General features: G+C 40.5%; 1 protein-coding gene across 1 annotated transcript in view; it reads right to left on the bottom strand.

Annotated features, from left to right (window-relative positions):
- ADAMTS19 (ADAM metallopeptidase with thrombospondin type 1 motif 19) overlaps nt 1–7,701 on the bottom strand; it is a 282,768-nt gene extending 275,067 nt beyond the window's left edge. Inside the window, exons 1-2 of the mRNA XM_001099247.5 lie at nt 6,905–7,701; nt 5,627–6,282 (exon numbers count right to left, since the gene is read on the bottom strand). Of these exons, the coding sequence (XP_001099247.4) occupies nt 5,627–6,282; nt 6,905–6,995 (747 nt within the window). The 5' untranslated portion in view covers nt 6,996–7,701. The remainder of the gene's footprint in view (nt 1–5,626; nt 6,283–6,904) is intronic.
- Nucleotides 7,702–16,903: the final 9,202 nt, after the last annotated feature.

Below are 16,903 nucleotides of genomic sequence, written 5' to 3'. Positions count from 1 at the left end.
TCTCTGACAAATTTGTTTCTGACGCTGAAAAAAAGGTCTCTTAACCTTTATCCAATTAACCTTGGTTATATCAACCAATTCAATCAGAATCACTGGTCTCTTTACCTCTCCCTAACTAATCTTGGTTATATCAACCAATTCAACTAGAATCGCTGACTTAATACTCCACACATCATCTGGAAAATATGTCGCTGAGGCATACAGCATGCTGAATGCTCATAGCTAGCAGACACTTCCTTTGTCTTACAGCACACAACCATTTCCACCAGTCAGCCTGTGACAAGAGTCAGCCATATTTGTCTGAACACTGGTAGGTACAACATTCTGTAAATGTATAATTTAATCAATATTTAAATATTAAATAATTAAATATGAAAGCCAGTGAAATCTGAGTGCAAAATACATTTTTGTTTCCGTGAAAACTTTGGAAAAACAAGAAAGTTGTTTAAAAATGTTGCTACAATTTTGAAAGGAAACAACAATAAAGAATGAAAATTTTTAAAATCAAGAATTCTACACATAAACTGCTTTCCATTTGTCTTTATTTTTAATTCCAAATACGGAAACCTGTATTGAAAATTGCTTTTGGTGTATGCTGAGCGAGGATCATCCAGAACATCATTTATCTCATCTACCCTCTACCCTCAGAGAAGTAACATCTGGCCTCATATCCAAAGTCTAACTGATAGGTAGCATATAATTGCATGTATTTTTACAATTGAATCTTTATACTGATTTTTTAAATGCATTCCTATTAGAGAAATGTTTGATATAGACCTATGATTCATGGCTCACAACTTCTTCTTATTATTATATATTCATTTGGCCATTGTATTATGTTCTGGGACAATTTCTGGGTTTGATCTTCCATATCACAAATTTACCTATCAGCTCATCTATTGAGTTTTTATTCTAACAGAGATATAATTTCAGTTCCATTGTATCTAATCTGTTTTTTTTTTATGGATAGCAGTTTGTTCTTATTTTTTTAATTTATTTTTTTCCATGAATATATACCTGCTCTTATTCTTCTGGGCATTAGATTTCTGTTATTCTATTTATTAATTTTTTGCTTCTTGTATTAATTAACAAGAGTTTTAGACTCTTTTTATATTATTTTCTTCAAAATGTAATATTCTTGGGTGTCAGCTCATCTTTTCTTGGCTTCCCTGCTCACCTATCTGTTGTGACTAGTTCAGTTTACTCAGCTCTCCTTGAGTTAGAGACAGATGGGACATTTGACTCGGTGCAAGAATCCAACAGCTCATCTTTTGAGAGTAGAGACTATTTCCTGGGTGTCACCCATGTGCCTGGGTAAGCTCTGCATCTGTTCTCTGTTCCTGTGTTAGCGACATGTATGTGGCTTCTGGTGCTTGGCAGAATGGGATAACAGAGAAAACAAATCCTACTCTTATTCTAGGTCCCTTTCTGCTCACTGCATTGCCTTTCCCTGCATGTACAGCGGCACTTCTGGCATGGCTCCTGCAATTCACAGATGTTTTCTAATGACTATATGTTTCCCTTAATCCAAGCCAAACTGTTTCAATCTTTCAGGAGATATTTAAAATATCTGATGTCCTGATGACATTCTCTTCTAATACTGCTTTATATTTATTTAGAATATCTTTTCTATCATTCCTAAGATTTTGCTTGAAAGAAGAAAGTAGATATATGAGGTCAGTCTGTAATCTTAATTTTTTCATTTGGATGTTGATTGATTCGACTGGTTCTCCTTGTTATGTGTTTATTTCCCTTTACCCATTCCTGCTCTGACAGCAGCTTTCACACTGCTAACTGATATAGTGCCTTATTTAAATGGGAGTCACAAAAATATTTAATTGTTTAAAACTTCCCACAGCATAGAATACTTTAGTGCAAATAAGATAAAAAATAATTGAATTTACAGAAGGCTCCAGATTCTGTAATAAAAGCTAACCAAAATGACTACTGGATAAAACTCTTAATTTAAGTAGGAAAAGGTGGAATTAGTTTTAGTATCCACACTTCATCATATGGAAAAAATAATCTAAGTAGTCTGCCATGTCAGTAGTCCATTAAAAAAAACATAGGCCAGGTATATACTAATCTAGTTTATTTTGGCCCAGTGCTTATAAGAATGTTTTTAGAAAAAAAAAAATTGTGTTAACTTTGAGCAAAGATAATTGTTGCACAGTTTCATGGGATTTAATTTGTTGCTTTTGTGTGTTTTAACTTTTTAAGATGATTTTAAAATATCATAAAGTACTTCATCTGTTGTATTTTATTATTCAGTGATTTTTACTGAGTACCTACTAAAAACTAAAGTGCTGGAAATGAAAAGAGATGAACAAGACAGTGCCATCAGAGCACTCATGGTATACCTGTATTTTCATACATCTCAACCTATTGTATTTCCCTGTTTTCATTGGGGACTGGCAAGTTAGGTTGAGAGCCCCGTGAAATATATCGAGACTGCTTCATCTTCTTTTTGTATTCTCAATATCTGGAAAAGGCCTTAGTCATAAGAGTTGTTCAATAAATGTTTAATTGATTAGTAGTAGTATATTTGCATGCTTATAAGACCTAATATACGACTCAAATAAGATTGTTATTCAATAATACACTAATCAGGACAAATAGAAATAATAACGCTTCACAGATCAATTGCTACATATATAAGTATAATTTGTACATTTTATATAGAGACAGATCCAGATATGATATCCAGAAAGATTAAAAACTTTGAAGAGGCAGCTCTTGCCCCATATCCAAAATCTCCATTCTGGCACTTTTCCTTTGATAACACAAGTTAGCGTAGTACCTGGAGAGTAAATTGGTCAATCTTATAAATGTTCACTTAATTGGATAGCTGATGTTCTATTTCCTTTCCTACAGACTTTTGGATCCTTTTAAACATTTCATAATCCAAAAGATATTGAAAAGTTCAGGTACCAGTAGGCAAAACTTACTATCAAGAGAGGGGAGGGGAAGGTACTGTTAGTGAAATACCCTCTTCTCTGCAACTGACAATAAGAAAGCTTTCCCTGAGAAGAGAATAATTGTTGCAAACTAATGGCAGTTGCATTTATAAATGATTCATCATCTCTATATAAAGGTATCATAATTCCTCACATTAGCATTACAGGATCACAGAATTCTTGAGATATAGAGGAACAGGTAAGGAGTTTTGTGAATATTCAGTTAGAAAAAGCCCATATTCTTGCAGACAAGGCTTTTGAAGTTTGATCTCTAGACATTTTAAGATCATTTCTCTCTATCGCATCTTCTGGCCTAGTCATAGGAGATAATCGTTATCATTCCCTTGACAGGTCCTGTATTTTCATGCCTGCACTCAGTCTCCTCCCTCTACCTACAACACTCCAGCTTTTTTTTCTGCCTGGCGAAATCCTCTCCATGGTTTAAGATCCAGTTAAACTTCATCTGCTTTGGGAAGCATTCCCCACCTCTCCCAAGGGATTTTTACCTTAGCATAACATTCGATTCATTGTGCTGATCTGTCACTGTCTTGTGACTACCTGTGTCATTTCCACTTATACATGATATCTTTCTCTTAATTCTGGGGCCCCTAAAAGGCAGAACATTCTATCCCCTAAACAAGGGACCTGGAATACATTAAATATCCAACAGAATTTTAATCCCACCTTCCAATTTGTTTAATTAAATCATCTAATTCTCTAATTTTACCTATGGAAACTGAAGCCTAGAGAGATAAGGAGCTTGTCAGTCATCAGGGAACAAATCTCTTCCAGAGTACAGATAACAACTCTCTCTTTCCTTATCCACCAGCTCATAAGGGAAAAGGGCTGGCATATTAGAGTCTAGAGTAACAAACCCACCCTTCTTGGCTATTTGCTTAACTTTTTACTGAAAACCTAACTCCTAAACTGTATTGCTGGCAATGGTAGTTTTCCTCAATAACAAAGACTTCCCAGTTCAGAACATATACATATGTAGCTAATAGGAAAAGTGAGTAAAAGTCCAACATGATAAACAGGGAGGTATGTCAAACTCCTATTCAGTCTATGAAAAACCTACTTATAATTCTAACTTTGCTTCCTTAAATACAGAGAGAAGGAATGGGTCATTTGGAAAATCTGACCAAAAGTGCACATTTCAACACAGTGAAATTCTTTATCCCCCATTGCTCCTACCACACCAGGAACTTTCTATATGTGATTATTTAATCCCCAGCCAAAAGCTAGTGGACAATGAAATCTCCACAAAACGTTTTCCCCAGTGAAATGTTCAAACATCAGTTCCACAGAAAACCTTTTAATAAAAGCTTTACATGTAATTTTTCCATGCCAATTTTTTTCACTTAAGCCTAAAAATGCCCATATTTGAATATTCATCATTATGAGCACTGTCCAACAGTGTACATCATTCGACTATGGGATCTTGGTTCAGGGGTGGGGGGCAGGTGGTAGGTTTGGGTGGCTGTGACTGTGCTGATTATTTTCTGCTATCCACTGCTGTTGGATTTTCTCCAAATGAGCAGTTTGCTTCCATGCAAGTTCCTGTGGATTTCTCAGTGGCTCACTATGAAGAGCAAAATGAAGCCACAAATCACAAGGACATTTTTGATATTTTATGAGTTTTTTCTTAAACCAATTAATATTAAGCCCATGGTGGTGGGAGCAACCATAAAGGACATGGTGGTGTTGCACAACAACGTGAATGTACTTAATGCCATGTACCTGTACGTCTAAAAACGGTTACAATAGTAAATTTTATGTTATGCATATTTGACCACACACACACACACACACACACACACACACAAAGGACAACTTATAGAAGCTTGTCCTAACCCCTGAATCATGACAGAGGGAGAAAAATCAAATGATGTTCTGCATTGACAGAGCAAATGGCTTTTACTTTCCATCCCAACAGGCCATTTAACAAGGCTCTCCACCTTGCTCCTTTCCTCCAAAGAGTGGAAAGAAGAAAAGAAACTACTGTCAAATGAAATGTAAATCACAGAACCATAACCCTTTGAACACGGATTGGATGATAATGTCACCCATTACTCAACAGCTCCAGTCTCTCAATTGAGTCCCTCCCAACTCCTATCTTTCACAAAAACAGTGAACAGGTGTCCAGTATGGCTCTGGATGTGTTTAAATTCTAGACAACTGTCAGAGTAATTCCCTATAGAATTGTTCTTACAACTTTGAAGTAGGTTATGAAAAAGCTCTAAGATAACAGATGAGGAACAGAGAGTGCTGTGCAAACACGGAGGAGATTCATCAGTGAGCCGACTGGTTGTTTTTGAGTTTCTAAAAGGCATCACGTGGTGCCCTTATTTCAGAAAACCCTGGAGAACAGAAAGAAGAGCCATTGGGAAGAAGTTACAAAAAGGCACAGTTTCATGTAGTTTCGAAAGACACATAACCATCTGGAAGGAGAAGGCCATTTATCCATCCAATTAGACGTCGGATTTACATAACTGCCCTGGAGATGTTCCATGGGAGGCAAAAGATGTAGACACCTGGGGTGCAGTCTAGGGCGAAGCTCAAAAGGAGCACACTGAAAGGGGAGAAGGTGCATGCAAATCAGCCTGATCTATGGGGCAAGGAGAGGAGCAGCAGGGGAAAATGGAGAGTTAGGGAAAGAAGGCGCTTACCAGGCCACCTCCACAGGTGCTGAAAGAGGCCAGCGAGCCAGGGTGCCGCAGCACAGCTCCGGTGTAGAAGCAGCCTGCGTCGGGCGGCGCGGGAGGGTGCGGGGCGGATGCTGCCCCCGTGGGGCCGGGGCCGGGATTTGGCCGCTGTTCCACTGCGAAGCGCGGCGCCAGGAAGCGGCCGTCTCTCCGGAGCAGCAGGTACAGGTCCTGAGAGAAGGCCGGGATCCGCAGCAACACTTCATCGCCATCCGGCTCGGCAGGCTGGGCCGGGGGCGGGGACGGGGGCGGCTGCGGGGGAGGCGGCGGCTGCCACGAGGCCGGGGCGCCCGGGGACAAGGCAGCAGCCCCGCTGGATCCCCGCGGCAGCTCCTGCGACTCGAGTTCCTCGTCCTCCTCACCCTCCGACGGCGGCGGGGGCCGGAGCCGGGACTCTGATCGGCCCTCCACGGGATCCTCCAAAGGCACCGGAGCCACAGAGCGCACCTCGCGTGAGCTGCCGGGAGCCTGCGCCCGGGCGCTTCCGCCGGCCCCAACGCCGCGCAACCAGCCTGGGTCCGCGCTACCCCCGCTGCCGCCAGCCGTGTCCACCGGCTCCCGGCGCCAGAGCGCAGGAAACACGACTTCCCACTCCTCGCGGTCGGGGGCGAACTGCAGCTCTGCGGGCGGGGCAGACAGAAGTGCGGGGCTTAAAGTGCCGCGGTTCCAGTAGCACAAATATTTCCAAGCTCACAATCCATAGATACAGGGCGCTCGCGTTGAATGCAATGGAGACCACCCGTCTAGCCCCTGAAACTCTTTGCAACCCCAGAAGCTTTGCGATCAGATTACAGACCCCAGCATTTTCAGAGTAAAAGTACGATTATATTGGGGGCGGGGGAAGGGGGCATCAAAGTTTGGTGACCGTACTTCATTGTTGAAAAGAAAACCGATGCAAAGACTCCAGCACGAGTAAACGATTTCTGAAGTGTATGCTAGAGCAGAGCGTTGCTATCAACTTAGGTACGTTCTAATTTTCCTCCAGGTGCTGTAAACGTACCTTTGCAAATATTATTGCTCTAATTAGAAGGAAACTATTCCACATACGGGTAAAACGAGGCCGGCAGAAGTGTGCTTCATTTCCGAACTTGACCCCTTAACCCGCACCTCAAGCTCATTTTTATTGCTACCTACTGAGCTCTGCTCTCCACGCACCGGTTGCACCAGCCCTGCCGACCCCTACGTTCGCGGTCTCCGCTGGGATGGCTGGAAAGGAAGCGAGAAAGTCATGGAAGAACTTACCTGAAACGATCCCATTCGACAGAAACCCCAGCTGGTAAAGGAGGCAGCAGCAGCAGATGTGAGTCAGGCGCATCTCGCGGTTCTTCCCCATACTGCGCTCCGGCGGCCGCGGCTTCTCGCCCGGCGCACGCCTCCAGCGCGATCCACTCCGGGCGCAGCGGCCTCCCCGGAGCGCTAGGAGGCCGGGCGGCGAATTTGCCCAGGCCCTTTGTCTGCCGGGGGAGGGGGTGTTGGGGTGGGGGGGTAGGCTCTGTGACTCCAGGAGGCCGCCGAAGCCCTGGCGGGGGTGGGGTGGGGTCGGGTGGGGGGAGGAGCGGGGGAGGCAGTGCCGCGGCCCCGCAGCGCTGGAGCTCCCTGGCGAATTAGGTGATGAGTCTATTTTCTGTGTTCTGGACGCTGCAGGAGTTTCCGAGGCCGAGCAGGCTAGTGCTGGAGCCCCACAGGACAGACCCACAGCCAGCCGAGAGCCGGGAGTGCTGCCTCTGGACAGGCGGAGGACTGCCCGGCGCGGGCAGGAGAGCTGTGGTGTCCGAGCCGAGGCTCGCCGCCTGCACCCGCGCGGAACGGGCGGAGGCTGGTGTCACAGTCTCAGCAACTTGGTGTGCCAAGCTCCGCACACTCCTCACGCTCCTTGGGACGCAACGCTGAAAGCTCTCACCCGCAGCAGCACGGAAGGGAATGAGTAGGGAGATGGGAAGACACGACTAGAGAGGTGGGTTGTAGAGCAGAAAAGAATCAAGGACATCTGATCAGAAAAAGGGACCAAGGGGTGCCCGCCAAGCGTGACTTTGCGGGACAAAGGTCCCAGAACACTGTGCACGTGCTCAAACGCCGGTTGGGATGGGGTGGGGACCCAAAATCCCTCACCTGACTATTGATTGGCCACTCGGGAAGGCCTGATTTGCATCCATCCCCTGCCCCCCATCAGTCAGTTGAGGTGTGTGCAGGTAGAGGTGCCTCCCCCTTCCCATCCCACTCCTCAATCCAGCTCCTCTTTTTGTCAAATTCACACATCACACAAGGCAAAAATTAGTGCAGACTTGACCACAAAGCTCAGGCCTCATTTACCAAAGGCCTTTGATTTGTCTTCTCATCTTTGTCGGAATTTTCTAAGCCCGGAGATAATGTAATTTGTCATGGAATGTGCTTTAAAGGTTCCCAGGAGAGTAGGCACCCTTACCTTTCAGAGCCTCTTTTCCTTCCTTATCTTCATAGCTCACCATTCATCAGTACTATCAGTTTTTCTCCTTCCCTACCCCACCCCATCACACACACACACACACACACACACACACACACACACACACGGAGTCCTAAAAGGAGTAAGAGTAAGGGAATCAACATTAAACATTATATTCTAAAGATCTCAGACCAGGTAAGATTATTTTGCCTTCTGTACTTTTTACTTGTACATATAAAATATATTTTTGCTGTTTCTGTCCTCTTTGGGGGCAGTTCAACCCCAAATATTTTTTTTCCTTTGTTGCAGTTCTCTTCATGGTACCTACTCCCCATTCCACACCTCTCCCTCAGCCACATCAAAGCGTTCATATCAGATTTAAGGATGATTGATCTGAACTGCCATTTGCATCCTCTGGACTAGGCCAGACACCTAGAAATGAGAAGTAATGCAAATCAGTGTTGTTTTTTTTTTAATTGCAGCACTGAGGTTGGTTCACCACTTCCTTTGTTGTTTTACCTTCTGTTCCTTGTGTCAAAGGTGACTACTATGCCTTTAAGGGAAGCAGACGATCTTATTTCAAAGGAAAGCCATTGTTTGAATAAGCTGGGTCCTATAATACTTTCTTTGAGTTGTCCAGAGTTTAGAAACAAAGGCAAAAACACTCTAGGTGAGTTTGTCAAGAGTGATCTGCCTCTAAACCCTGTCTTATAAAATCTCTAATGCTGGAGTAAGTAAGGTGTGGGTTTCCAGATGCTCAAGAAATATCTGGGTTACTTAGAAACCTAAATGCTTTTTTTTCGTGAGACTCAATTATACAGATTTAAAGCTAGGCAAAAAAATCAGAGGCAGTTTATTTTTCGAGTACAGGAAGCTATTAAGATTGAAAGCTAATTTCAATGAAATATTTCCAATAGATGAGCCTTAGCACGTTTCTCACACATATTTTAACAACAACAACAAAAAGCAGCACTGAAGGAATAATGCATATTAAGTTATTATTATTATTATTAGAGAACATTCATGATTTTTTAAAACTAAATGAGTTGTATAACTAAGTTAAGTATACTCAAAAGCACAGCTTACCAATGTAAGTTTGCATTGCTGCCTTTTTTTCCTACTAATATATAATCCCTACCTATCCTTCATGGTAAAGGTTAATATTAATTGTTATGGAAAGATTTGTCTAATTCCCAGCTAACTCTTCTCTTTTTTCCCTTTTGAAATACTGTTATAATGTATTTACATATTTCAGAGACATTTATAAGTCACCTGAGCTTTAATGACTTATGTACTTATCTCTCCTACTAGACTATCAATGTTTTTGAAAGGTAGGAATGATTTCTTTTATATATCACCTGACTAATTCAAGGATTTACACTGAATAGGTTCAGAAATTATCAGGAAATTCTCCAAGATGCTTTAGAAAGTGATGGAAATTGATTTTTTTTATGGTGTTTTGTTCCAATTCTAATTCCTTGATCAGGAGTTGCATCACTGGCTCTGCTGGTGATTAGCCACTATCAACATGATTTATCTGGTTTACAGAATGAGCAAGCCTAAGAAAGAAATATGTGGCGAATTTTTGTGCTCTAGGAGAGACTTAGATATGCAAGTAAGAGCATCAGTTAAAGTGAGTGAATTTGAGTACCTTTGTATATAAAAGAAAGAACTAGCCTAATTTGGAATTGAGTAAACTGTGTGTGGTGAAATAGAGAAGAAAAGGCAGGACTGAGGCATGTGTGTGCATTACCAACCTTAGACGAAAGAAAAGAGCAGCTGGGAAAAATATGTTGGTAAGACAGATCACAACATATGTCACCAGATGGTTGCTAACACCAACAGAGCACTGCTTTTGTGTTCTTAGAATAAAGACAGAAGGAGAAGAGGTAAATGACAAAGTATCAGAGTAAGTGGAATCAACTGTTTTGGTGCTCATACTGTCATTTATAATCCACGTTCCTCCATATAGAAAGTTGGACTTGATGCTGTCAACTCTCCCTTGTTCTCTTCACTCATTGGCACTAAGCCTCTCACAACCTAATCTTACCCTAGGTTAAAATTAACCTAAGCTAATCTTAAATCCACCCGCCCTCCCCCCACCAAATTCTTAAAGTCTTGAGAAAATACACAGAACTCTTTCACTGAGTTCCATGAAGATACCAACTCCCAGTAGAACTCACATCTAAACTGACATCAAATCTTAAGCTAGTTCTGGCCATAATGGAATTACAGGGACTGTAGTTAACTCTCACCTTAGGCAATTGGAAAACATAGTACAGGTTTTTAGATATTGGACAACAGGGAGATTAGGGTTATGACTTTGGAGAGAAGAGAAGTAAATGAATTGGTCACTACAATTTCCCCAGCTTACTACCTGGAGGCAGTTTCAGGCCTTAACACAGAGAGAAGAAAGCCAAACAGAGCCCTGAATACAAGCTGAGTTGAGGAGGCAGAGAAGGAGGCTAGAATTTATAGGGCAGAGTACCAGAAAGGAGGGAACTACACAGAGAGTGAATCAGTTATCTATTGCTACGTAACAACCTTAGCAGTTTAAAACAACAAACATTTATCATCTGACATAGTTTCTGAGAGTCAGGAATCCAAGACTGGATAAGCCCAGGTATTTCTGATTAAGGCTGTCTCACAAGTTTGCAGTCAAACTCTTGGCCAGAGCTATAGTTTCAGCAGAATTAACTGGAAGAAATGGTTCTGCTTTCAACTCACTTGGTTGACAGGAAGCTCAGCAACTTGCTACACAGGTTTTCCCATAGGGCTGCTCATTACATGCATTCCCCCAGAACAAGTGATCTGAGAGAGAGCGCACCCAAAATAAAAGCCATGGTCTTCTTAAACCTAATCTTGCAAGTGACATGCCACCACTTCTATCATATTCTCATCATAAAAAGCAAGTCACTAGGTCCAGCCCACATTCAAATGGGGAAATGTCAAAGAATTTGTGGACATATTTTAAAAACCATCATTGTCTGCCCCTTGGCCATAAATTACAAGGAAATTTCAAAAAGTATGTGGAAAATGGAAGTAAAAGGTAAAAATAAAATAAAAACTTTATTTCTCAACGTAAGCTCCATCAAGTTCAAGACACTTTCGTAAGCCATGATACTAGCCTCTTACTCCATCCCTGAAGAACTGAAAAGTTGTGAGGTATTTACCCATGTCAATGCAGTCTTTTTTACATTATTAATTGAAGAAAAACGAATGCCTTTTAAAGATTAAGATTACGAAATAAAGTCAGAAGGAGCAAATCAGGACTTATAAGGTGATGTCTAATGATTTCCCATCAAAACTCTCACAAAATCACCCTTGTTTGATGAGAGGACTGAGCAGGAGCATTGTCATTTGGAGAAGGACTCTGGTGAAGCTTTCCCAGAGATTTTCTGCTAAAGCTTTAGCTAGCTTTCTCAAAGTACCCTTATAATAAGCAGACGTTATTCTTTGGCCCTCCAGAAAGTCAGCAAGCAAAATTCCTTAAGCATCTCAAAAACTGTTGCCATGACCTTTGCTCTTAACTGGACTGCTTTTGCTTTGAATGAACCACTAACCTCTCTTGGTAGCCATTGCTTTGATTGTGCTTTGTATTCAGGATTTTACTGGTGAAACCACATTCCGTTTCCTTTTACAATTCATCAAATAAATGCTTCAGTGTTTTGGAACCACTGATTTAACATTTCCATTGAAAGCCCTGCTCTTGTTTGTAGTTGAGTTGGGTGCAATGGTTTTGGCAGCCATCAGGTGGAAAGTTTGATCAATTATAATTTGTTTGGTCAGAATAATGTAAATTGAACCAATTGAGATGTCTGTAGTGTTGGCTATGACAAAGAGAGAAAGGGAGAATTCTGAATGTTTTCTGGAAGAACTTTGAATTAAATGTCTATGTTCTGATTTCTACATGTGAAGAAACCACCTAAAGCATAGGGTGAGTGGTGGGAGGGGGAGGCATAAAGTATTAAAGGCCAAACAATACTCCAAACATGATGAGTTCCTGCTGGCTAAGGTGGAAGGTCATCATAATATGAGGGATATTAGATAATGTTCTTAGAAAATCATCTTAGTAATAAAATTAAATTAGCCTTGTAATTAAAGTTTCACGTGGGACTATCTCAACAAGGCTTAAAAGATAGTTGCAAAATGGTTCATCTGTTTCCTAGTAATTTAATTTCCTGCTAGAACAAGGTCTATTTTATTTAAATGAATAATAATTATTTTATATATTTGTACTTTTTCATTTAGACAGGGTCTCACTCTGTCATCCAGGCTGGAGTGCAGTGGCTCAATCATGGCTCACTGCAATCTTGACCTCCTGGGCTTAAGCAGTCCCCTCACCTCAGCACAATCCTGAGTAGCTGGGACTACAGGCATACACCACCACGCCTGGTTAATTTTTGTATTTTTAGTAGAGATGGGGTTTTGCCATGTTGCCCAGGTCGATCTCAAACTCCTGGACCCAAGTAATCCACCTGCCTCAGCCTCCCAAAGGGCTAGGGTACATGTGTGTGACACAACACTTGGCTAGGAATAATAGTATTTCAAAACAACAACAACAACAATGTAAAGTTCTCATTCTCTGGCATCCAATTATAAATTCCAGGCATGGAAAAAATGACTCATAACAAGGAGAAAAATCACTTAGTAAAAACAGATCCAGATATGACAAAAGTAATAAAATAAGCCAACAAAAGCATTAAACAGCTATTACACATATGCTGTAAATGTATATGAAGATAGAGGAAAGCATGAACCTTATCAAGAGAGACATAAAAAGACCCAATTTGAAATTATAGAGATGGAAAATACAATATTTTTAAATGAAAAACATACTGGGTGGTATTGACAGTAGATTAGATACTGCCAAAAAAAGTATCAGTGAACTCGAAGACATAGCAAAAGAAACTATCCAAAGTGAAGCACAGAAAGAAAAAGACAAGAAGAATTGACTTGAGTGTTGGTGAACTGTGGCATAATAACAAGATATCTAATTTATGAGTAACTGGAGTTTTAGAAGAAGAGGAGAAATGGAAATGGGAAGAGAAACTATTTGAAAAAATAATGGCTGAATATTTTCCAAATTTGATGAAAACTATCATGTATACATGCAAACATAACATAGTTAATAAAACTATGCCAAGGCATATATTAAACAAATTGCTAAAAACAGAAAGGAAATAGAACATCTTAAAAGCAACCAGAGGAAGAAGACATTATCTAGAGAAACAAAGTTGAGAATGACAGCAAACTTCTCATCAAAACCTATGCAAACATGAAGATATATATAGTCACGTACCTCATAGAAGGACATTTTAGTCAACAGCAGAACACATATATGACAGTGGCCCCATAATATTATATCATATTTTTAATTCACCTTTCTGTGTAGGTATGTTTAGATACACAAATACTTAGGATTATTTTACAATTGCCTACAGTATTTAGTACAGTAATATGCTGTACAGGTTTATAGCAAAGGAGATATAGGCTATACCATACAGCCTAAGTGTGTCGTAGGATACATCATGTAGGTTTGTATAAGAACACTCTATGATGTTTAAACAGCAATGAAATTACCTAATGATGCATTTATCAAAATGTATCCTCTGCTGGGCACCATGGCTCACCCCTGTAATCCCAGCAGTTTGAGAGGCCAAGATGGGTAGATCACCTGAGGTCAGGAGTTTGAGACCAGCCTGACCAACATGGTGAAACCACGTCTCTACCAAAAATATAAAAAATTAGTCGGGCTTGGTGGTGGGTGCCAGCTACTTGGGAGGCTGAGGCAGGAGAATCGCTTGAACCCGGGAGACGGAGCTTTCAGTGAGTCGACATCATGCTGTTGCACTCCAGCCTGGACAAGAAGAGCGAAACTCCATTTCAAAAAATAAATAAAAATGTAATTTTTCATCAATAAGTGTTGCATGACTGTATGTAGATATTCTCAATAAAATCCTTTAACAGATACATAGTTTGTAAATATTTTCTCCTAGTTTGTAGCTTGACCTTTATTTACTAAATGGTATCTTAAAGAGCAAAAGGTTTTAATTTTGATGAAGTCCAATTTATTAATTTGTCCTTTATAGAATTCCTTTTTGGTTTTCTAAGAAGTGTTTCCTAAGCTAAGATCAAATCCTTTTCTCCTACTTTTTTTCTGGGTCTAAAATTTTTACTCTTAAATTTAGGACTATTATCCATTTTGACCTAATTTTGGTAAATGAGGTAGGATAAGCATCAAGGTTCATATTTTTATATACAGGTAGCCAACATTATTAGTAACTAGGACAATGCACATTAAATGCAAATTGAACCCACAAGGAGACAACACTACACACCTATTAGAATGAATAAAAATTCTCTACATTAACAAATGTTTGCAAGGATGTGGAACACCTGAAACTCTCATGCATTGTTCATGTGAATGCAAAATAGTATAGACACATTGGAAAACAGTTTGACAGATTCTTATGATTCTTAAATATACATTTACCCAACAACTCACCAACACAATTCCTACATATTTACCCAAGAAAAAATAATGTAGGTATACACAAGACTTTCATGTGAATTTTATGTCAGCTTTATTTATAATGGCCCCAAACTGAAAATAACCTACATGTCAATCAACTGATGAATAGATAAAAATATTGTAGTAGATTGTGGAACATAAGTCAGCAATGAAAAGAAAAGAACTACTGATGCAGGCAAAAACGGATGAATCGCAAAAGCATTATTCTAAGTGAAAGAAGCTTCCCTTTATATGAAAGTGGAGAAAAGATAATACGGAAGTAATTAAAGAAGTTCAGTCCCAGGAGCTTTGGGAGCAAAGAGGGAAAAGGGCTATGAGAGAACTATTTTAGGTGATAAAAATCTTTATCACAATTAAGGTACTCATTGCGCAACTATATATTTTTCACAAATCATTCAAATTGTACACTTAACGGTTAAATGTTTTATATGTAAATTATATCTCAATGAATCTATTTACAGAAAGACTTAAGCTAAATATGTGACACTCTCAGTGTTTCATTTTTAGCCATTAGTGACTAAATATTTAGGGAATAGGGACCTTCCTCAAGATTCCACAGGTAAGTGAGAGTCACCATCATCCGCCCAAATGGTGGAACCATGAGCCTAAGAAGTCATCGTTGACTCATGCTTTTTTTTTTTTTTTTTCTTTTTCTTTTTTTGAGACGGAGTCTCACTCTGTTGCCTAGACTGGAGTGCAGTGGCACGATCTTGGCTCACTGCAACCTCCACCTCCTGGGTTCAAGCAATTCTCCTGCCTTAGCCTCCTGAGTAGCTGGGATTACAGGCACCCACCACCATGCCCGGCTAATTTTTGTATTTTTAGTAGAGACGGGGTTTCACCATCTTGGCCAGGCTTGTCTTGAACTCCTGACCTCAGGTGATCCACCCAACTTGGCCTCCAAAAGTGCTGGGATTACAGGCGTAAGCCACCGCACCCGGCCAACGCACCCGGCCAACGCATGCATCTTTTTATCACTCACATCCAACCAGTCATCAAGTCATGGCCTTTTTTTTTTTTTTTTTTTTTTTTAAGTTCTGGGATACATGTGCAGAATGTCTAGGTTTGTTACATAGGTATACATGTGCCATTGTGGTTTGCTGCACCTGTCAACCCATCATCTAGGGTTTAAGCCCCGAATGCATTAGCTATTTGTCCTAATACTCTCTCCTCGTCCCCGACCCCGCAGCTGGCCCGATGTGAATTGTTCCCCTCTCTGTGTCCATGTGTTGTGTACTCTCTTTTATTCCTTTAGCTCCTAAATTCATCTCCTCGCTCTAGTGCTTGTAGCACTAAGCTGATGCAGTCATCTTTCCGTGGTACCACTGCAACATTCTGTTAGCCTTTCTCCTGCTTGCACATTGCTCTACCACGTTCCAATCTTTACTCTGTGGCCATAGTGATCATTTAAAATGAAAATAATATCCTCTGATTAATATTCTTCTCTAGATACTCTCAGGACAAAATTCAAACTCCTTAACAAAATCTAAAGGACCTGTGCGATCCCAGTCCTTTTGTATTTTCAGTCCCATCACATTCTACTCTTCCCTTTTGGATTTTTCTCAATTCTTATAGCATACTATAGTCTTTTGTGTCTCCATGTATGCCATTCCCTCTAATGGAAACATGTTCCCTCTCATCCTGTACATTAACAATGACAACTCCTACTTATTCTTCACGTACCTTTCTTCTTTGCATCGGAAGTACCAAGTTAGGTCTCGTTTGCTGCTCTACGTCATCATAGCACCTGGTGTTTCTGTTCAGTCCTCACTGATTTAGCATTTATTTATATTAGGTTGGTGCAAATGGCACCAAATGGCAAAAACCGCAATTACATTTGCACCAACCTAATAATTGTCAGTTCAATATATGACTTTGTCCTACCCGCTCACCATCCCAAAATTCTACTCCCTAGGTATAATCACTGTTAGTTTTGTGCCTTCCAGACTATTATGAAAGAAAAATGTATTGATAAGTGTCAGCATAATAATATATGACAAACAAAATTAAAAGATAGAAATATATATAGGCTTCCCCCTCCTTTGCCTTCTAATGGACATGTTAAATACCCCCTGCTCAGGACCGGGGCCAAGTAATTGGTGAATAGAATGAAAGCTGGTCTTTCAAATCCTTTTAGTGTGAAGAGCAATTTTTTTTAATGAAAATAAAAAATCTGAGAAGGAAGGAAAAAGAACAAGAAAGAAAATAGTCTGTGAAAACTGAGTTTTGAGTTTTCCTGAAATTTTCGAGAAAGTAATATAAAATGTTGCAGGGGCCACCTCTA

This window comes from Macaca mulatta, chromosome 6 (assembly GCF_049350105.2).
Source record: "Macaca mulatta isolate MMU2019108-1 chromosome 6, T2T-MMU8v2.0, whole genome shotgun sequence".
NCBI classification, from domain to species: domain Eukaryota; kingdom Metazoa; phylum Chordata; class Mammalia; order Primates; family Cercopithecidae; genus Macaca; species Macaca mulatta.
Note: the sequence above shows the minus strand (reverse complement) of the source record. Positions and strands in the feature narration are given on the sequence as shown.